General features: G+C 57.8%; 2 protein-coding genes across 16 annotated transcripts in view; both read left to right on the forward strand.

Annotated features, from left to right (window-relative positions):
* The first annotated feature begins 814 nt into the window (after window positions 1–814).
* SELENON (selenoprotein N) lies at window positions 815–18198 on the forward strand. Of its 2 annotated transcripts, XM_086328658.1 has the most exons (13): window positions 815–1044; window positions 1715–1832; window positions 5787–5920; window positions 8695–8907; window positions 9087–9211; window positions 9786–9923; window positions 11529–11610; window positions 12214–12402; window positions 12777–12882; window positions 13989–14101; window positions 14191–14292; window positions 15136–15286; window positions 15723–18198. In XM_086328658.1, exons 1-13 carry the CDS (start codon window positions 862–864, stop codon window positions 15782–15784), a joined length of 1716 nt encoding a protein of 571 aa, XP_086184784.1. In that variant the 5' UTR covers window positions 815–861; the 3' UTR covers window positions 15785–18198. The 2 variants fall into 2 exon arrangements, with proteins under 2 accessions (XP_086184784.1, XP_086184793.1); XM_086328667.1 differs by lacking the exon at window positions 15136–15286 and having other exon boundaries at window positions 820–1044.
* Window positions 18199–20993: 2795 nt separating this feature from the next.
* MTFR1L (mitochondrial fission regulator 1 like) overlaps window positions 20994–22066 on the forward strand; it is a 29722-nt gene continuing 28649 nt past the window's right edge. For 6 of the 14 annotated variants that reach the window (XR_015137869.1, XR_015137865.1, XR_015137880.1 and 3 more), the window contains exon 1: window positions 20994–21078. The gene's annotated coding sequence lies outside the window, so the exon portion shown is untranslated. Of the gene's footprint in view, window positions 21935–22066 lie in introns of all 14 variants that reach the window. The other 8 variants (XR_015137873.1, XR_015137872.1, XR_015137878.1 and 5 more) reach the window with 3 other exon arrangements.

Genomic DNA, 22066 nt, shown 5'->3' on the forward strand with positions numbered 1-22066 from the left:
TGAAGCTCCAACACTTTGGCCACCTGATGGGAAGAACTGACTCATTTGAAAAGACCCTGATGCTGGGAAAGATTGAAGGTGGGAGAAGGGGAGGACAGAGGATGAGATGATTGTATGACATCACCGACTCAATGGACATGAGTTTGAGCAAGTTCTGGGAGATGGTGAAGGACACGGAAGCCTGGCGTGCTGCAGTTCATGGGATCGCCAAGAGTCGGACACAACTGAGCGACTGAACGACACCAACCAACCCACAGAAGAGCCTCTCTGAATCCTCCTTACAGGTGAAGAAACTTGGGCCCCGCAGGTGAGGGTTCAGCGCTGCACCTGCCTGTGTCCTTACAGGTAGCTCCTGTCCCTAATGAATTTGCAGAGGTGGCCTTCCAGCAAGACCATGAAAGAAACAGGGAGGGCTGAACTTGGGTAGTTTTCTGTTTCGCGATGACTATAGAGACATTTCAAAAAGCAGGTCGGATAAGAGGCAGGGTGGGATGCGGGGAGAGTGGGTACCCGACCCGCCTCTGGCTTCCCTCGCATCTCCTTCTCCCGGTGCTCAGCCTGGAAGTGCTCAGCCTGGAAGTGCTCCCGGGCTCCTCTAGGCTAGGCGGGACGCGGAGGCCCGGTTTCGTTCGGGGAGGGGAAAGAGAAGGAAGGAGACACCGCCGGACGGCAGGGAGGTGTGTGTGGAGCAGGGGCCCCGGCGCGCCTCCCTCCCTGCACTCGCGAGTCAGCAGCGCCGCCGTGCGCCGGACCGAGGGCCCCAGCCCGTCCCGCCCCGGCGCCCAGGCCCGGCCCCGGCCCCGCCCGCGCCCGCGCCGCCGCGGCTCCGCGTCCGAGGCCACCCCGCCCGGAGCCGCCGCCATGGGCCGGACCCGGCCGGGCGAGCGCGGGCCTCGGGGCTCCGGCCCCGCCGCGCCGCCCGCGCCCCCGCCGCGCCGCGCCCGCGCCCTGGCGCTGCTGGGGGCCCTGCTCGCCGCCGCCGCGGCCGCCGCCGCCGCCCGGGCCTTCGCCCGCTACAGCGAGGCCCAGGCGGCCGCGAGGCAGGTCCGAGTCGGCGGGGAGGGCGCGGTGGCCGGCCGGGGACACTCGAGTGGGCCCGGGCGGCGGGGCTCACCGACGGGCAGGGCTCCGAGGGGCCGGGGGCCGGTGGGGGACGGGGCGGGGATGGGAGGGCAGCCTGACCGGAGGGGGACGGGGCCGGAGGGCCGGGAGGGCGGCCAGGAAGGAAAAGGGGGGCTCCAGAAAGCGGGCGGGCTATGAAGGACTGATGCGGGGGTGATCAGACTGGCCCCGAGCGAGGCCGGGGCTGCGACGGCTCCTAGGGGAGCGGGCGGATGGGCGCTGGAACAGTTCACCGCAGACAAAGCACTGAGAGCGACTGGGACCCGAGCATCCGGGCGGGCGGGGCCGGGGGCGCTGGGACGGTGGGGAGGGGAGGCCAGGGAGGACGATGGGTGGACCAAGAGGGTGACTCCAGATGGATCCGGATACGAAGCGGGCACTTGGAGAGTGGACAGTGGACGAAGGCTCGGAGTGTAACAGGGACCCAGAGGGATGGGAACGGGGGACCTGGGCTCTGGGGCGTGCAGAAGTGGCATTTGGACAGATGTTTGGGAGATGGATGGGCTGAAAGAACTCAGGAAGGTGGTGGCGAAAGCGGTTTGGGATACCAGTGGGTATCCGGTTGCTCAACCCAGCGCCTCCTCCCAAGCAGGATTCAGCACTGAAAACCCTGGGGACAGAAGGCCTCTTCCTCTTCTCCTCCCTGGACACTGACCGGGACATGTACATCAGCCCCGAGGAGTTCAAGCCCATCGCTGAGAAGCTGACAGGTACCAGGAGGGTCTGGGGACCCAGGAGGAGGGACCTGGGGCACCGCCCTCTGGTTCTTGCCCTGTGTCTGCTCTGAGCAGGAGAATTGCCTGGAGTAGGAGGAAGGTGCCCTGGGCTTCAGAGATACTTTCTAGTGGGTGGTTTGGGCAAGCTGCCTCACCATGAGTACATACAGACAAACACACACACACACAGACACACACACAGATACATACACAGACACACACACAGACACACACACAGAGACACACAGACACACACACACACACACATAGACACACAAACACACGCCCAAGCCTGTTCTCCTCACAGGTGAATATTACAAGCTAACATTCTCGGACCGCTTTCCCAGGACCAGACTCACTTTAAGCACCGTCTGAGTTATCTCTTAGCAGTGCCTGTGAGATGGATGCTGACCTGATCCTAATGTGTATAGTTTGAGAGACTGGGGAGCAGGAAGCCTCTCCAGCCTGCCCAGGAGGGAAAGGAGGGTGCGAGGAGGGTGTAGGGCGAGGTTTAGGGAGCTTCTGTCTTCGGGTCCTGCACTAGCTGATTTGAGGATTAGAGAAAACGTCTGCAAAGTGCCCAGTATGCAATAGATAGTCAATGGCATGGTATGTGTGCTCTGTCGTGTCTGACTTTGCGACCCTGTGGACTGTATAGCCTGGGGAAGGCAATAGCACCCCACTCCAGTACTCTTGCCTGGAAAATCCCATGGATGGAGGAGCCCAGTAGGCTGCAGTCCATGGGGTCACGAAGAGTCAGACACGACTGAGCGACTTCACTTTCACTTTTCACTTTCATGCATTGGAGACAGAAATGGCAACCCACTCCAGTGTTCTTGCCTGGAGAATCCCAGGGATGGGGGAGCCTGGTGGGCTGCCGTCTATGGGGTCACACAGAGTCGGACATGACTGAAGTGACTTAGCAGCAGCAGCAGCAGCAGACTGTAGCCTGCCAGGTTCCTCTGTCCATGGAATTTTCCAGGCAAGCATACTAGAGTGGGTTGCCGTTTCCTACTCCAAGGGATCTTCCCAGCCTGGGGATTGAACTCGAGTCTCCTTCATCTCCTGCATTGACAGGCAGATTCTTTACCACTGCACCACCCGGGAAGCCTGGATAATCAATAGACAGGAGCTATTGCTATTACTACTAAATATTAAACCTTCCTGGGGAACTGTCAGATTCCTATCCTACTTTGTCACCCGTTTTTGCCTGGATGTAATTTGATTTCGGTTGTAAAGATGAGCTAAAGCATTCTAATGAATTATAAAATGTCTCTCCCACCGCTCCATCACCACCCTAACCTCTGTGTCCATATCTTGTGATGTTTCCTGAACTTCTGATCTTGGGCATCTACTTGTTACCCAGATCGCCTGGTATAAGTAGGTCAATAGATGGAAAAGACAGAGACGCCACTGCTCTCAGGCAAGTAAGTGCCCGAGGTCTGAGATGGGCTTTCTGTGTCTCAGGATGGGGTTGGGTAGGTCAGCTTAGTCCCGGCCCGGTGGCCTGCAGTCCCTGTCAGAGGAGAAGAGTCAGATGAAAAATGCTAATTGGTGGAGCAGACGTGTCAGTGCCTCCCGGGGCAGTCAGGTTCTGTCATGAAAGCAGATGGGCAAGTACACAGGTCAGTCCCGGGCGGGTTTGCTTTGACTTCGTATTTTGCACGCACTTCTCCAAGCAGCCACAGAGCCACATCCTTGTCCTTTTCTGCGCCTAGAGAGCCAGAGTTCCCTCATAATGACATGTTGGCCAAGCTTGCTGAGCTTGGGGATGCTTTAGTTTTTTTACACAAATCTTTTTCTCCATCGGGGAAAATAATCTCTCCCTCCGTTACCACCTGAGCCACTGTGAGTACAAAACTGGACCAAGTTGTCGGATGAACAAAAAATAAAACCAAAAAGAAACACCAAATCTAAGTAGGAAATAGAGGCAAACAGTCCTCTCTAGGTGGTACAGTCATGTATGCCTAATTTTCTGCTTCGTAGCTTAACATTTTTACAAATTGTCTATAGTGAGCAAAGTTTACGTATAAGTCAGGAAATACAAATTTTATTTAAAAACCAAAGAGCCACAAAATGCATGGCATTATTATTCAGAATTACCTGTGATGACAGGAAAATGATTGGATAAGCAAGCTGACCAGTAACCCTACATATTCCTGTTGCTCCGTTCCTCTGAGGTTTCCAGATTGCTGTTTGGAAATTTTGTTGCCTTGACTTAGAAATGCAGAAGTAACTGGGATGCTTTAGAACAGGGGTTTCCATCAGAAGCCACTGGGGGTAGGGGGTGGGGGGCTAATCAAAAGCACATTTTCTCCAGGTTCTAGCCCCTGAAGACTGACCCAGTAGGTCTGACTCAGGGGGTTCTGGGCATCTGTAGTTTAAAAAGGCATCCTGGTGATTCCAGTGATTCCTGGGTAAGCACTCCTTTGAATGTACCCATCCAGTCTGTCCGTCCATCAACAAATGCCAAGCAATGGTCTCTGCCCCCAAGAGAGCAGTCATGGCGAGACCCACCCATGCTTCATTCCATTATCTGCGTCATGGGGCCCCTCCCTGCTATTAGCCACCCCCCTAAGCCTTCATCCTGACTCCCTCCACCCTTGAAGGACTACAGACTTGGCAGGTCTCTGAGCAGGAAGAGATCCAATGAATCAAGTTCAGCTCCTGTCAGTCCAGCCCCTCCTTATACCCATGGGGAAACGGGCCACCCAGGAAATCCGGGAGAAGCGGGTCTCCTGACTTCAGGACCAGCGCTCTTTCTGTGACACCAAAGATTGCCTGATTCCACGTTGCCTGACCTCCCCGAGCAGCCCTTGCTTCTCCATGAGGCCCCCAAGACCGGACATGCATAGTAGCATGGGTTCCATCTCTCATGTAGGAAACCCAGAAGGGCTGAGGGATTTGCCCCAAATGGTCCAGGAAATAGAGCTGACCTCACCCCAGAGATGGGCTGAGGGAAGGGGACCAGCCAGCCTGGCCTGGCTGTGTGTCCTTGGGAAGTGACTTCAACCCTCTGAGCCTCCAGTTTCTCATTTGTAACATGGACTTAATAATATTGCTCACAGGACTACTGTGAAGCCAAAATGTGATATATACAGGAGAAATTGTATATGCGGGATATACTATGTTGTATACATTATACGTACACTTTGTATATCAGATTGCTGCTGCTGCTGCTGAGTCACTTCGGTCGTGTCCGACTCTGTGCGACCCCATAGATGGCAGCGCACCAGGCTCCCCCGTCCCTGGGATTCTCCAGGCAAGAACACTGGAGTGGGTTGCCACTTCCTTCTCCAATGCATGAAAGTGAAAAGTGAAAGTGAAGCCGCTCAGTCGTGTCCAACTCTTAGCGACCCCATGGACTGCAGCCCACCAGGCTCCTCCATCCGTGGGATTTTCCAAGCAAGAGTACTGGAGTGGGGTGCCATTGCCTTCTCCGGTATATCATATTGGGTTGGCCCAAAAGTTCGTTCAAGTTTTCCTGTAAGATGTTATAAGTGTTAGTCGCTCAGTCATGCCCGACTCTTTGCGACCCCATGGACTGCAGCTCTCCAGGCTCCTCTGTCCATGAGATTTTCCAGGCAAGGATACTGGAGTGGGTTGCCATTTCCTTCTCCAGGGGATCTTCCCAACCCAGGGATTGAACCCGGGTCTCCTGCACTGCAGGCAGATTCTTTACCAACTGAGCTAAAAGGGAAGCCTTGTAAGATGTTATGGGAGAATCAAATAACTTTTGGGCTAGCCCAATACATATACAATTTATTTGTATATGTTTGATAAACGATGTAATCTATATTGTTACTTTGGTGATTGTTACCTGTTACAACCTCCCACCCCATCCCTCCCAAGCATGGCTTCCTTAATCACTGGCCCATGCGGACATCCTAGGAAGTAAGGCCCTGCCATCTAAGGGAGGACCCCTCTCTGGTGGCCTGTGTCTCATAGGGTCTACTCCTACGGCCAACTACGAGGAGGAGGAGCTGCCCCCTGACCCCAGCGAGGAGACTCTCACCATAGAAGCCCGATTCCAGCCTCTGCTCCCAGAGTCCATGACCAAGAGCAAAGATGGGTTCCTAGGGGTAAGTTGGGGCAGGAGGGGCAGGGGACCTCCCAGAGACAGGACCAGAGATGGGGGGACCATCTGTGTGTACTCGCCTCCTGAGAATGGTCTGTGCTCTGCTCGTCTTTCCTCCCTTCCTTCCTTCCTTTATCCAGTGCCCTCTGTGCACCCAGCATGCCAGGCCCTGTGCCCACCGTCCAGGCCCCCGGTCTGGTAGGGGAGCTAGGAGGGATGAGCATGAACCTGTGACCTAGATGGCTCCCTAGAGGGAATGACTTCTGACAGCAACTGCAGGGGAGGAGGGCTCAGGCCGGTGTCCACAGGGTAGGGAGGATCTGGCTGGAGGAAATAGCTGGTATGCTAGAGACCATGCTGATGCAGCCACCTTGCTTATGATCATTACTTTCTACAGGTCAGTCTTCCACTCCAAGGCTGCGATTTCCTCAGGGCAAGGCCTGTGACACACATCTATGAATCCCCAGGCCCCTAGCACAGTACTTGGCCCCTGACAGGTGCTCTCTTGAGCTCCGATGAACTGGATCTGAAGTTTAGGCCCTGGTAGGGGCTCTGGGGTGGGGAATGACCCTGACAAGTGCCATCCTAACCAGCCCCACCTGAACCCAAGGCCCTGTGGACAAGGTCTCAAGCCTTCCCAGGATCTGGCATCCCCAGGCCCTGCTGCCTTTCCTGCTCGCTCCCCTGCCCTCTCCTCTCAGCTGTCCACGGCTCCAGGTGTCCAGACTTCCCTCCACCTGTGAGCCAGCTCACATGCTGGTCCCTCGACCAAGAACACCTTTTCTCTTTGTCTTGCCCACACCTGCTCAGCCTTTGTGTCTCAGCTGAACCATCACTTCAGCACAGACAAAGGCCTGAAGGCAGGAGATGCCTGGCAGGACCCCAAGGGCAGAGAGAGGGGGTGACTGGACCCCAGGTAGGGGCATCCCCATCAGTGGGACTGGAAGAGAAGTTGCCTGATGGCCCAGGGGCTCAGTTGCCTGACTTTGGCCTTCATTCTGCAGCAGCCAAATACCATAGTGTGTTTTGAAATAGGAGACATCCCTCATCAGATCTAGGCTTTCCAGGGTGGCGGCTGGGGAGAAATGGAAGAGAAGAAGACCAGTTCCCAGGAGGGACGGGAAGACAGGAAGGGGGAAGGGGAGGCCTTGGTGATGGAAAAGAAGGACCGCCCGAGGGATGCTGGGAGGACAGAAAGGCAGCGCAGGGCTCCTAAAGGAAGGGGGTGGGAGGGGTGGTTGGGGTATCTCAGGCTTCTGGCTGGTGGCCAGGTGCGTGGGGGACCCATCTCCTGATGGGGGCTGGAGGAGGGGCGCGGGTCTGGTAGGGAGGGTGTGGGGTCAGTCTGGACTGCTGGAGTTGAGGTCCTTGAGGACGTCCAGGGGAGAGTCCAGCACGGTCTGGGTGGAGAAGGTCCGCCATTGACGGGCTGGAGTGCTGTCTAAGCGGATGAGTCCTTCCCACCGAGTGGGGAGAATAGGTGCAGGGGCCCACCTGCACTGACAGGGGAGGTGGGGTCTGGAAGACCCCAGCCCTGCCTCCCTAGCTCAGGCCCCACCTTGCAGGCTGCTCCCCAAGAGCTCCACAGTCTGTGAGCAGGACCAGCAGGCAGACAGGCTCCGCCTGGCCCCACTCAGCCAGCCCTGCTTTGAGAACCTGCCTGTGAGCTGCTTTGAGAACTCTCCTCCATCATCTCAGCTTGTGCCTAAGCCAGCAGACCATAAGCCCGGTGCCCCTGCCGCACCCTGGGCTTCCTTACCCTCTCTGCCTGCCCTGTTTTCTGCTCCCTAAGCCCCACCTCTCAAGTCTCCTTGAGCCCAGGGCCCCTCACCAGGGAGGTGGAGGAGGGGACTTGTTACTGTCAAAGGTGGGACAGCTCTCTGGCGGCTGGGATCCCTGAGCGGGGCCAGGCACTCACTGCCGTGGCAGCTGCTTTTGGTGACCCATAAGGGCAGGGAAGAGCCACTGAAGGTGGGGCTCTGACCAGGGGACCTGCATGGTCCATGGCCGCCTCCTGCTCTAGGCCTGCATAGTCTGACCTGCCTCCTCTCCTGCCCGTCACTTATCCGACAGCACTGGGGTGGATTACTGATGAGGAAATGGTTCAGGGAGGCCTTGTGCCCGGGGTGCCCAGCCAGCATGGCCCAGACTACACTTGAAGTAGCGGTGCCCTTCCTCCCCCTCCTCTGTGGTCTCATCCTGCCCCTGACCCTAGAGATTTCACCCAAAGGTGGCTGCTGCTCCCCCGACAGACTCCTGAATTCTTGTCACCCAGGACGTTAGCTGCAGGGAGGAGACTTGGAGAGGGAGCTTAGAGAGCAGAAAGCAGGGCAGGTGGAGGGGTGAGGAAGCCCGGGGTGGGGTGGGGGCACCTGGGGTTGGTCTGCTGGCTTATGCACAAGGGAAGTGGGACCTGGGCTTGGAAGGCGGGAAGAGGCGGTCAGGGCCTACACACAGAGCCCCCCCAGAGCCCCCCATTCCAGTCCTAGGTGACCCTGCTGCTGCCTCGATTCCCCTGTCCTCGCAAGAGGTGTCTGGCCTGGGCTGGACCCGAGGGGCCGCAGGGACACCGCTTCCCAGGCTAGGGGCTGGGGGAGGCGAAGTGAGCCTCAGCTCTGGCAGGACGGTACCCGCCAGACTCACCCCGTCCTGACCAGAGCAGGAGCCTCCCAGAGCCTCTGTTTCTGGGTTTGGGGGTTGGCTCAGGGCTCGAGGAGACCTCCAGGCGGCCTGGGAGGTTCTCAGTGCCCCAGCGCACTGACGGTCTCCCTGCCCCAGGTCTCCCGCCTGGCCCTGTCTGGCCTCCGCAACTGGACCACGGCAGCCTCGCCGAGTGCCGTGTTTGCCGCCCGCCACTTCCGGCCCTTCCTCCCGCCCCAGGGCCACGTGGAGCTAGGCGAGCCCTGGTGGATCATCCCCAGTGAGCTGAGTGTCTTCACTGGCTACCTGTCCAACAACCGCTTCTATCCACCGCCACCCAAGGGCAAGGAGGTGAGGGCAGCCCCATGGCCCCATGCCCCAGCCCCGCACCTGGACCCCAAGGCCGCCGGCCTGCCCCTCGTCCTGCACTCCTGCCTCCGTCTGGCCCCACCCCTGGTCCAGGGCTGACACTCACCCAGGGGAGCCAGGTCCCCGCAAGCCAACCCCGGGACCCACTGCCTTCCCCGCAGGTCATCATCCACCGGCTCCTGAGCATGTTCCACCCACGGCCCTTCGTGAAGACCCGTTTTGCCCCTCAGGGGGCCGTGGCCTGCCTGACCGCCATCAGCGACTTCTATTACACCGTGATGTTCCGGTGAGGGGTCCTGGCAGCCCCATCCCTGTTTTCACCTGGGCCTGGGACTCCAGGGCAGCACAGAAGGGTACAGCCCCGGGAGCCAGGGCCAGACCCCGCCACCCCATCACCACCACTTACTGCCCTGCGGGCCTGGCCAAGCAGCTTTGCTCTCTGAGCCTCACATTCCTCCTCATGCACCAGGGAAGGGGTGACTTCCTCCAGGAGGAAGGGAAAAGTGCTGAGTGTGCTTTAGCATGGGGCTGATGGCCGTCACTGTCATCCACATGGAAGGGGGTGCGTAAGAGCTGTGACACCAGGTCACACAGCCCCTGGAGAGGCTGTGAGAGCTCAGAGGAGGGTCAGCTAGGCTTCCAGGGAAGGCGCGGGGAAACTGGGCCCTGAAGGTAGGGCAGCACCTTGAGGGCCTCCCCTCTCCCTGCCCCACACACTCCTCCGCCCCCTGCCCAGCCCTCTGCCCCACCCAGAGTCTGGCCATCCCTGCGTGGGTTCCAGGCTTTGGGGCAGAAGGGGGTGGGCAGGCAAGCTCTGCTCGGCCAGGGGACGCACTCCCAGCCAGGTCTTTTCCCTCCAGCATCCATGCCGAGTTCCAGCTCAGCGAGCCCCCCGACTTCCCCTTCTGGTTCTCCCCCGGCCAGTTCACCGGCCACGTCGTCCTCTCCAAAGATGCCACCCACGTCCGTGACTTCCGGCTCTTCGTGCCCAACCACAGGTGAGAGCTTCCATCCCACCCTAGCATCCTGCTCACGTGTGCCCCCGCCAGCTCCCAGAGTTCAGCCCCCCTCAGTCTCTCCCCAGAGCCCTTCCTCTTGGGAGGCACCTGGAGCTGACCTCGGAGGAGGCAGTATGAGGTGGTCGGGGGCAGGGAGGTGGTCATTCCGTCATCCCAGGCAGCACCTGGGACATGCTTTTGGGATGATGGAGTGACCAGCCAGCTCTGTGCTGGAACCCAAGGCAGCAGCCCTCAGCCCCTCCCTGAAGCTGGAGCCCCCCACCCCTGCTCATTCTGCTGACAAACCCGTGACCACACCTTGCCCTGGCACCTTAGGGAAAGGCTGGCAGGTGGGCAGGGACCTGACTGGTGGGGGTGCAGGAAGCCTTCCCAAAGGAAGGGACATCTGTGCAGCGACCTGGGGGCTGAGGAGGGTTTAGCCAGGCAGAGGGAACAGCACATGCAGAGACCTAAGGGGCAGGCCCTCCTTGCCTGCAGTTGCTACCCTAGACCCTGGGTGGGGACTGGGGGTGGCTTCTGGAAGGGCTCAATGCCAGCCACCTGCCTGCCTGCCTGCCTGCTCCACCTGCCTGCCTGCCTGCTCCACCTGCTCCACCTGCTCAGGATCAGCCTCTTGTTGGGGGGATGCAGAGAGCCTTTCCAGCTTTATCCCAGATGGCAAGCTCAGGGGGGCCTGAGTGACTCTGTACCAGGACGGTACCCGGGCTGGGAGCCGAATGGCCCAGAGCTAAGTCTCAGCTGTAACACCAGTGGCTGTGGGCAAGACCCTGGGCCCCTCCAGGCCTCAGTTTCCTCATCTTTTAGATGGGCGGCTGGGTCCTAGACAGGAGTGAGAGGGTCGCCGGGACAGCCTGGGAAGAGAAACCAGGACCAGGAGCGACTTGCCATCCTCATTCAGGGTTACCGAGGGCAACGAGGGGCCCATGGGAAAATGATGAGGAAAGACCGGCCCTCCTCCTCTCCCTTGCTCAGCAAGCAAGTCCCTGTGCTGCGGGGGCTCAGCCCAGGGCACGTCTGCCCCCAGCCCAGGGGTGGAGGTGGGGTCCTGGATTGGATGAAACAAGGAGCAGGAGGGGGCGGTGGAGTGCCTGCTTCACCGGCCCAAGGTGGTTGGTAGCCTGTCCTGGGGCGCCCTCATGTGGTGGATCTGCAGGTTGCACATGATCAGGCCAGACTTCCCACTGGAGACAGTGGAGGAGGCCTGCAGCGAGAGGACAGTACCCGTTTTTCACTCCTGCCCAACTCGAGGTGCTGGGGGAGGCACTGATGACCGCTGCCTCTAAGAGTCATGGGTCGCGGGCAGTGCCTGAGCCGTGGATGTAGAAGCCCTTTGTACACTACAGGCCTGGGTTGGTGGAGGGTGGTGTGGTCCTAGTGCCTTTAGAAGAGGCAGCCTGGAAAGAAAAGGTCCCAGGCTCTGCCGTCAGCATCCCAGTGGCTCTGAGACCTTGGGTTCACCCTGCTGAGTCTCAGCGTCCTCATCTATAAAATGGGGCCAGCGTCAGGCTTTCGGTGAGATCAAGTCTGACGTCTGATGGGCTTTGATGATGGCGTTGTGCCCTGGGCGCCCTCTCCCGTCTCCAGGTCTCTGAATGTGGACATGGAGTGGCTGTACGGGGCCAGTGAGAGCAGCAACATGGAGGTGGACATCGGCTACATACCCCAGGTGAGCGCACAGGTGGTCCCTTCACGTGGTTAGTCGTAGTCGCGTCCGACTCTTTGCGACCCCATAGACTGTAGCCCGGTGGCTCCTCTGTCTATGGGATTTCCCAGGCAAGAATACTGGAGTGGGTTGCCATTCCTCTTCCAGGAGATCTTCCAGACCCAGGAATCGAACCTGGGTCTCCTGCATCTCCTGAGTTGGCAGGCGGGTTCTTTACCACTGAGCCACCCAGGAAGCCTCAGGTTGGAAGGTGGGGCTTGGAGGCAGAACCCTGCCACAGGGTCTCTCAGCCTGGCTGCAGGGATACCCAGCTGGCTAGGAGCCTTGGGACAGGGAGTGACAGAGCTCCTGGCAGGCAAAGCAGGATCCTGGGAGGACACGTATTCCTGCACGCGGAGTCCAGCAGCTGCCATGGGCCCCAGCCGGCTTCCCACGGTGGAGCCCTGGCTGGACAGTGGGCTCTGTACACAGCCTTGACCGGACCCTGCCCTTCCCTGGGCCTGTCTCCCCGCCTCTACAATGAATGGCATGTCTCTGAGGGTCTCTTGGGGCCCCTGGAGGACTCTTGCCCCTTACTGAGACATCCCTCACTGACCCCTGGCCCAGATGGAGCTGGAGGCGCTGGGCCCCTCGGTGCCCTCCGTGATCCTGGACGAGGATGGCAACCTGATCGACAGCCGCCTGCCCTCAGGGGAGCCCCTCCAGTTTGTATTTGAGGAGATCCAGTGGCAGCAGGAGCTGAGCTGGGAGGAGGCAGCCCGGCGCCTGGAGGTGGCCATGTACCCCTTCAAGAAGGTGAGGCGGGACAGTGGGCACAGGCAGGAGCGGGCTTCCTGGGGCTGGGAGGAGAGCTGAGGAGCGGCAGGTGGGCCCTGGGCACCGAGTGCCAGGCAGGGCTTGTGGCTCAGGCTGCCTCCCTGTGGGGCTCAGCCTGGGCCGGGGAGCCACCCCTTTGTCTTTCAGAACTTGGCGGAGCCATGCTCTGGCTCAGCATCTCACACACACAACAAACGTCCGTGCATACGTACACATATCCATACATGTGCATACGTGCACATACACGTATATCCACTACAAACACACACACACCTACATGCACATCACACTCAGCCCCTGCAGTGGGGCCCTGCCGCACACAAGAGCTTCTCTCTGTCCCCACTTGGCCCCAGGTCACCTACCTGCCGTTCACCGAGGCCTTTGACCAAGCCAAGGCCAAGAACAAGCTGGTGCACTCAATCCTGCTGTGGGGGGCCCTGGACGACCAGTCCTGCTGAGGTGAGGAGACCCCGCCAGTCTGCGGGTAGAGGGGGCGGCGTCACTCCTTGTGGGCGCAGGGGGCTCTGAGACCACGGGACTCTGCTCTCAGAGCCCGAGGTTGCTTGAGGACCGCATGGGGCAGGGAGGTGCGTTGAGGGCTCTGGGGTGCTGTGCTGAGCTCCGAGGAAGCTGCTGGACTCTGGAGAAGGAGTCCAGCTCTGCCATCTTCAGCCAGGAGGCTTTGGCCAAGTGATTTTCCTTCCCAGACCTCAGTTTTCTCAGCAATAAGAGGATAACATACTTTACCTCCCACCGTTGTGAAAACAGATGTGAAAGTGTCCGTGCTCTGGAAAGTGTTGCACACAAGTCAGAGAAAAATAGTGCCAAAGCCTGGACACTTTTCACTTAATCAGAAAAATACTCCAAAGACCCCCTGGTGCAGAATTCTCTGGGTGCCTGATGGGAGTTACAAAGAGGAGCAAACAGTGCCCTAGCCCTTGTCCAGCCAATCGACAAACATCCCGGATACCTCCGCCCCAGCCCTTGTCCAGCCAATCGACAAACATCCCGGATACCTCCTGTGCCTAGCCTTAGGCTAGGTGCTGGGCATCCTGCATCGAGGAAGTCAGAAGCGGTCCCTGGGCTCAGGGAGCACGCAGTGTGTGCAGAAGGCAGATGCTACAAGTGTGGCAAGTTTACACAAGGCAAGGTCCAGAGTGGCCCAACAGTGTGTAACTGGGGGTCAGGGAAGGCTTACTTGAAAGAGTGACACAAGCTGAGACTCTGAAGGATGAGTAAGGGTTTGTCGAGTGACAGGAGGAAGTGTTTTAGATAAATAGAAGGATAGTCTGTGCAAAGGCCCTGGGGCAGTATTTAGTGGATTTAAGAAGCTGTCTGCAAGCCCCTGGGCCAGGTGGGGCCCAACACCAAGTCTCAGCCCAGGATTCCAGTATGTTACTGATGTTAATTACAGCTACCAGGAATTCAGTACCTCTTCTGTGGCGCTGTTTGAATCACTGTCATCTCACCTGGGTGCACAGAGTGTTCTGTAGTCCCTGAGGTTTCCTGCTGATTGAGATCCCAGTGAGACATGTGGGGTCCTGACCTTGCTTATACCTGAACAGGTTCGGGGCGGACTCTCCGGGAGACCGTCCTGGAAAGTTCGCCCATCCTCGCCCTCCTCAATGAGAGCTTCATCAGCACCTGGTCCCTGGTGAAGGAGCTGGAGGACCTGCAGGTGAGCAGCAGGTGGGTGGGAAGAGCCCCATGGGAGCCCCTGGGACAGTGGAGCCCAGGCAGCAGGAACATACCCAACTGTCCCTGCAGAACAACCAGGAGAACCCATCCCACCAGAAGCTGGCCGGCCTGCACCTGGAGAAGTACAGCTTCCCCGTGGAGATGATGATCTGCTTGCCCAATGGCACTGTGGTAGGTCCCCGCCACCCGGCCTCAGCCGCAGGCAGAAGCAGCAGCGAGCCAGGGCCGTGGCTTACAGACCTCATCATCCCGGTCTGGCTCTGCCACCTCCTGGCTGGTCTCTTAGCCAGTCCGAGCCTCAGTTATCCCCTGATGTCCCCTCGGCCTGCCTGCAGGTGTCGGGACCTTCCCTCAGAATGGGGACCTCAGCAGCACTCTGGGGCACAGTGGGCAGCAGAGTAGACAGGAATGTGACCCAGAAGGGAAGTCTCACCTCAGACCATTGCAGCCAGCCCTGGCGTGGCAGGGATGAGGGGTGGCAGGTGGCAGGCCTGGTGGCAGCAGAAAGGATCTGACACCACCCAGGCAGAGGCAAGACCCCCGCTCTTCCTAAGGGCCCCTGACACAGCACTCACTCACGTCCTCAAGCAGGAGTCTCACAGAAGCTTTGCGAGACCGATGATCACAAATGGTGATTTTTACAAACTGAGGCTCAGAAAGGTTCAGAGACATGGCAAAAGCCGCACAAGAAAGAAGCATAGCTGGCTCTGAAAACAGGCGCCCACCTGTGAGCCTCAGCATCGCTTGCTCTTCTGAGCAAAGCAGCTCCTTCTCCTTTCAGTCCTGGGGGATGGGCAGGGTGGGAGGTCAGCAGGTGGGGAGCAGCAGAGGAGCAGGAGCTGGGTTGGCCCTGAGCATCAGTCCCTCAGTCGTGACCAACTCTGTGACCCCACGGACAGTAGCCCACCAGTCTCCTCTGTCCATGGGATCCTCCAGGCAAGGAGTGGGTTTCCACTCCATTCTCCAGGGGATCTTCCTGACCCAGGGATCAGACCAGGATCTTCTGCATTGTAGGCAGATTCTTTACCAGCTGAGCCACCAGGGAAGCTTCTGTCTCAGGCTCAGGGAAGGGAAGGCCTTGGGGAATCAGCCAGCTCACACCGGTCCATGGACGACCCCCTCAGTGGACGACCCCCTCAGTGGACCCAGCCTAGCAGAGCCCCAGGTGGTGGAGCTGGGCAGACAGGACTTCGCCTGGGCGGTGGGTTGCCTGCACTCTCCCGTTCGTTTACCGGGTACCTGCCCTTAAGGTGCTCACTAGCTGGAGTGAGAAGCTGATGGGAACACAGGCCTGGGCATGCAAGTATTTTGACAGAAGTGAATGTGGATTTCAGGGGTTGTAGGATCAGAGATGAGAGGGTCAAAGGGCACAGAGGCGGGGTTGGGGGGCGGGGTGATATTGAAAGGCCTTAGGTTTTGCCTGGTGGGCGAGGTGCGGAGCCCTGGAGGCTGAGAGCCCTGTGAGTGGAGGAGGAGGGGAACGGTTGCAGCAGTGCTCACGGCTGCCCAGCCTGCCCGTCATCTGCCCAGACAAGGAAAGTCGAGGCTGCAGGGGGCACTGGGCCCCCCACCCCGCTCTCCTCACCCAGCTCTTCCCCCAGGTCCACCACATCAACGCCAACTACTTCTTGGACATCACATCCATGAAGCCCGAGGACATTGAGAACCACGTCTTCAGCTTCTCGTCCACCTTTGAAGACCCATCCACAGCCACCTACATGCAGTTCCTGAAGGAAGGCCTCCGGCGCGGCCTGCCCCTCCTCCAGCCCTAGTGAGCCTGCCGGCCGGTGAGACCCCAGCTGGACAGGGAGCTGGATTGGCCTCTCCTCCCGGGAGCTCCAGAGCAGCCTTCCCATGTGTCACACACCAAGCCTTTCGCTCCACCTCTCAGGCTGCCCGTGGGGACCGGGGTCAGCTAATGGCGGCCATCTGAGGTTTGCCTCGGAGGTGGGTGGACAGGGCGTCCTTGGCTGACCTTGAGCGCTGGCTGCCACAGTCTTTAACTACATTCCTGGCTCTGGTAGCTGCTTGAGACCCCAAAAGAGATGGCCTGGGGTCATCTCCTTGGACCTACCCCACTCAGGCACATAGTCCCAGCCCTTGCAGGGCAAACAATAGGGAAGAATGGGTGCTAAAAAGACAGGCCACCCCCTCTCCTTACCTTCACCCCTTCCAAAAGAGACATCCAGAAGCCTTGGCCTGCGGTGGGGGGTGCCAAGGAAGCACTCCTGTTTGTCTGGAGCCTTCTTCCAGGCCAGAGGCCTGCCTGGCTGCCCTCCTGTGCCTGGGGTCCCCTGCCCAGGTGACGTCAGCCTTCCGGAAGCTCTGGGCAGAACTCTCCTTCAGAAGGGGAAGTCATACTGTACCCTGCTGCTCTCCAGACCACTCAATCCAATCTTACGACAGGACCCCAGAACCTGTTTCAGGACTTCCTGGAGGCCTGCTCTCTGGGAGGTTTACTGTGAAGGAAGCTTCTGCCCTTGACAAGGAGTCCACTGAGGCCAAGGGCCTCAGCTTCCCCTACGGCCTACCCCAGCACAGGTCACAGCGAGACTCATGGAGCCACTGTCTCCGTAACAGCCCCCACCCGCCTCCCACCCCAGACCTCAGCTCCACAGAAACGTCTTCCAGAGAACGCAGCCTCCCCCAGAGCAGGCGCTGTCCTAGCTGTCAGGCCACCCAGACCAGGTTATCTACCGCTGGGCGGCCACCAGCTCTCCTTGGCCGCTGAGTCCACATCCCAAGCCACTGACCATGGCCAGTCTTTTTTTTATACATGCAGAAAGCATTTTTATGTGAACTTTCTCACAGTTTATATGTATTTTTGATAGCTCCGGCACTGAGGAGAAAGAAGGGGACGATGGTGTCCCCCCAGCAGCCGCCCCATGATGGCTGGATCTGAAAGCTTAGGTGGATCCAGCTTGATGTCTTTGCAGTTGCTCCTGTGGGAAGAAACATCCCCCTTCTCTTCCTTCTTCTTGACCAACTTTTTAAAAATAGTCCCCAGAGGATCCGTATACCCCCAACTGTATCCTTATCTTCCACTTGGGCCCATGAGGAGCCCTGGGGCTTTCACGAAGACCCCTCCCCACCCCTATGTATGCCCCTCCCAGCCCCACTGGGGTTGGGGTGGGGGGGCTCCCTCTTCAGCCTGAAAGGGGAAAGAAGGCAAACATCTCCTCAGATGCACTCCCCGGCCTCCCACCTGAGTCCCCCTGCCCGCCACTAGAGTTTCCACACTGAGCCTTCTACACAGTCTTGTTCTCAATGTTGCATTGCGTATCACGATAATAGCTAGTTACTGAGTCTTCACAGTCTTGTTCTCAATGTTGCATTGCGTATCACGATAATAGCTAGTTACTGAGCGCTTTCTCCGTCTAAGGCACTGTGTCAAGATGACATGTGTTTTCTCATTTATTCCTCACAACAAAGGACGCAAGGTGGATAGCCGTCATTCTCGTCTTGTAGATGAAGGAACTGAGTCTCAGGAAAGCGAAGTGACTTGCGCAAGGTGACTCAGTGGTGGGCTTGACATTCAGCCTGTGTCTTGATGTTGGCAGTGTTTTGTCTCGTCCCTCCCACCTCTCTCCCCTGCCTGTTTTCACCAAGGCGAAAAAGAAAGCCTTTCAAACCAGTATGTCAGGTTCCCCTGTCTTCTCTAGAGCAAATGAGGTGCGAGCCAGCAAGCTCGGCCAGGTTCTTTGTGTCCCTCCTGGGAGGCAGCGCTTTCATGGCGCTTACAGGGAGGGGGCGGCGCTAAGCCTGTCTCAGTGCTTCCAGGCATGGGTGGCAGTAACCCGTCCCACTAGCCACCTGGTGTCTGCAGACATTCAGCCCTCCCACCCAGCAGGCTCCTCCCCTCATGCTGGGCTAAGAAGGCCAACGCCATGATGAGGGATCCTTGTCCCATGGAAGGTGATGCTTGCACTTCCTGCATCCTCCCCTGCTGCCTCTGCCTGATCCCCTACTGGGTTCAAAGGCTCATGGTGGGGGAGGCCCCCAGCTGCCCTCTTGTCATCGCTCCTCCACTTCCCTCCTCTGTCCCCAGTGTGTCCTACAATAAAATTGAAGAGATTAGGGTGGTTCTAAGTGCCTTTCCTTTGACCCGGATGTTGTTTTCTGTTCTCCATCTCACTCCTCTGCTGGAGAATTGATAACTTTTGAATTGAGAGGCCCTTGGACCACAAGGAGATCAAACCACTCAATCCTAAAGGAAACCAACCCTGAATATACATTGGAAGGACTGATAACTGAAGGTGAAGCTTCAATACTTTGGCCACCTGATGCAAAGAATGGACTCATGGGAAGAGACCCTGATGCTGGGAAAGACTGAAGGCAAAAAGAGAAGGGGGCAGCAGAGGGTGAGATAGCATCACTGACTCAATGGACATGAATCACTAGAAAGACAGAGGAGGCTGGTGTGCTATAGTCTGTGGGGTTGCGAGGAGCCAAATTAGTGACTGAACCACCTGTGCGGGAGCTGGCAGATGGACGAGGGAGCGTGGCTGGAGTCCCTTTGAGGACTAGTTTATTTGTCACCAGAAGGCTTGAGTAACTTGCTTAAAATAAATTTGTGATAGACCTAGAGAACTTACTATTCTTAGAATCTGGTGTTCTGTGTTGAGAAAGATTCTGAAGTTAAATCCATCATCTTAGAGCCTGAGATAAACATTAGGTAATTTTTTTTTTTTTTTGAGGGTGTGAACTTAAGGAAAAACCTATAAAAGAAGGATTGAACAAGTTAGTTCAGCCACTCAGTCGTGTCCGTCTCTTTGAGACCCCATGAACTACAGCACCCCAGGCCTCCCTGTCCATCACAAACTCCTGGGGTCCACCCAAACCCATGTCCATTGAGTCGGTGATGCCATCCAACCATCTCATCCTCTGCTGTCCCCTTCTCCTCCTGCCCTCAATCTTTCCCAGCATCAGGGTCTTTTCAAATGAGTCAGCCCTTCACATCAGGTGGCCAAAGTATTGCAGTTTCAGCTTCAGCATCAGTCCTACCAAAGAACACCCAGGACTGATCTCCTTTAGGATGAATTGGTTGGATCTCCTTGCAGTCCAAGGGACTCTCAAGAGTCTTCTCCAACACCATGGTTCAAAAGCATCAATTCTTCGGCGCTCAGCATTCTTCACAGTCCAACTCTCACATCCATACATGACTACTGGAAAAACCATAGCCTTGACTAGACAGACCTTTGTTGACAAAGTAATGTCTCTCCTTTTTAATATGCTATCTAGGTTGGTTATAACTTTCCTTCCAAGGAGTAAGCATCTTTTAATTTCATGGCTATTGAAGAAGAAAGGGGGAAAGAAAGAACCTTGAGCAGGAATAGAATCTGAAAGCCAAACCTTGGCCAGATCACAGGAGAAAGGCTCTAGAGCCTAAACCATACCACCAAATTGAACTGGCCTCTTGTACCTTGTATCAGTCGCTCCTAGGCTTAGAGGTAGAGTAACTTATTAGGTTAGGGCTTCCATTCTGAGAATGGGGCAGCTGTGAGCAGCCAGCACAGCTGCTGGGGGATAGAGTCATGTGCTGGGTAAAAGTGATCTTCAGGAAAAAGAGAGACTGCACTACCACATCCAAGGAAAGGCAGCTAGAATGGATTTGCAAGATCTGCCATTGCCCAGGATGGGAAAGTGATGATTAAAGCAACAATTTCTCATCCTGGAAAGAGGGCTGGACCTGGAAGTCAAATTTCATCATTTGCAGTATGGTGGGAATCAGGGTGGACACCGTCTCTGACTAGGACCAGCTACATAGTTTGCAGGGTCCAGTGCAAAATGAAAATGCAGGGCCTTTGTTGAAAAAAAATTTTAATTTCAAGAGAGCAACAATAGGGCATTAAAGTAAGGAGTTTGTTTGACCAGAAGGCCTGTATGACAGCACAGATTCTCCCCACCATGAAGCCCATCTGTCCCTGGCAGCTAGGACTTTCAAGCTTTGAGACCAAAGAACAGCAGCCTGGGAGCCAGGCACAGTCACCCTGAAGTCAGAGGAGGGCATGTGACCCAGGCCTGGATGCCATGGTGACCAAGTCATGTGACCAAGACTGGGCGGGCGGGCGGGGCGGGGGACGTTGAGCACAATAAGGGAGTGGGTGAGTGAGCCTGGAAGGAATGTGGGTCTCTCTTGCAATGCCTCTGGTGTCTCGCTTCTCAGTCTACCCATCTGATCAACCAACTCACAATATACCGTGGTGGGTATGAGTGTGTGATACACAACAGCTAAAATAGAAGAAAGCTACAAAGCACTGGAGGGCAAGAGTCAAGAGGAGAAAGAGGCTCATTTCTTGGTGCAGAGAAGACTGTAGAGGGTCTTGGCTGGGAAGCATAAACTGAAGGAACCAGAGGGAGGTGGGAGAGGGGTTCACGATGGGGGACACATGTACACCCATGGCTGATTCATGTGAATGTATGGCAAAAACCAATACAATATTGTAACTAGCCTCCAATTAAATAAATTAATTTGCAAAAAATAAACTGAAGGAACCAGAGTGAGATGAGGTGGGGCAAGCACTAAGCCTGGAGCCTCGAACGCCGGCACGAAGCTTCGGAAGTTTATAGTCGAGGTGGGGACAGCAGACACCGATCAATTTGGAGGCCGAATAGCAACACAGATCCGTTCCAAAGGTTGGATAGGGACTAAGCGTGGAGAGCAGGAAAGGGCCGGCTGACCTCAGGGGTTTCCGAGTGCCACCAACTTTTCCCTCAGGGGGCGTGGCCTATGGCAGGCGTTTACCCTCTACCGCCCCGCCTCGGCCGCAGGATCCTCTCTCGCCCCACCCCCAGCAGAGCCCGCTTCCGGAAGACGCGCGCGGCCGCGGCTCGGCGCGCAGCTGCAAGGGATCGCTTCCGGGGGGTGGGTCAGCGGAAGTGAGGGCGAGTGAGGCTGGGCGGCCCGCTGTGGTAGGAGGGGCCGTGAGGTGAGTGAATCCGGAGCTGCAGTCTGAGGTGAGACTAGGTCTGAGTGCCGCCCCGGAGCGGGAATGCGAGCGGGAGCGCGGCCCTCCGGCCCGGCGTGTCGCGCGGCCGAGTGCCGGGCGCCGTGCGCTGCCCGCGGCTGCTGGGCCCGCGCCGGTTCTCGCGGGAACTCGTGTTGTCCGCCACACTCGGCTGAGGGGAAACTGAGTCCCCGGGGGGCAGTTGCGCGCCCGAGTCACCCAGCCGCACCAGAGGCTTCTCGTTTCTGCCGCCTCCTCGCTTCCTCCGGGACCCGGCGCCGGGCCTTTGAGTTCATGGGTGCTCCACCACCCCCGAGCCGAGGCGAGAACTTGGCCGACCTTGACCCCGTCGGGTCGGGCTGTTGAGGGGGGAAGGGAGGCGTGTCCTGGACGAAGCTCCCCGCGGCTGCTCCCCCTCCCCTGGCACAGAACGGCGCTGAGCGCGGCGGCCTCGGCGGGGACCGGGATGATGCGGCCAGGCCCCGCTCGGGAGGCGCTGGGGGACCGTGTGTAAAAACACCAGGACAGCAGACCCGGAAAGGGCAGTGCAGGCTCGGAGGCGGTGGGAACCAGGCGCGCGGCCAGCGAGCCGTGGGGAGTCTTCTAGGCAGACACTTGTTCAGGGTTCAAGGCTAAGTCGGCGTTCTTGTTGGTTCGTTTCTTGACAAATGCTCGAGTGCCTGCCGGGTACGGAGCGGGCTTAGGGCTGTACCTGGAAGTCCCGCCCTTCGGACAAACTGCACAAGCTACACCGTTATCTAGTTACTGCTGCTCCGGAGGAAACGCGGGACGCCCGTCCGGGAAGGGCAGGCAATGCTTCAGCTGAGCTCCAGGAGTAATTGAGGATGAGCTTGGGGAAGAGGCTGGTAGGCTGGTAGGGTTTCAAGCAGAGGGAATAGAGTAAACAAGGCCATTGAGGGGCTGCAAGGCCAATGTGGGTGGAGGGCAGGGGAAGGCGGGTGTGGCGGTGAAGCGTGCAGGGACCAGAGTGGAGAGGC

Source organism: Bos grunniens, chromosome 2, assembly GCF_055505025.1.
Source record: "Bos grunniens cultivar Pamir isolate PY7600 chromosome 2, Bosgru_T2T1.0, whole genome shotgun sequence".
Classification (NCBI taxonomy): domain Eukaryota; kingdom Metazoa; phylum Chordata; class Mammalia; order Artiodactyla; family Bovidae; genus Bos; species Bos grunniens.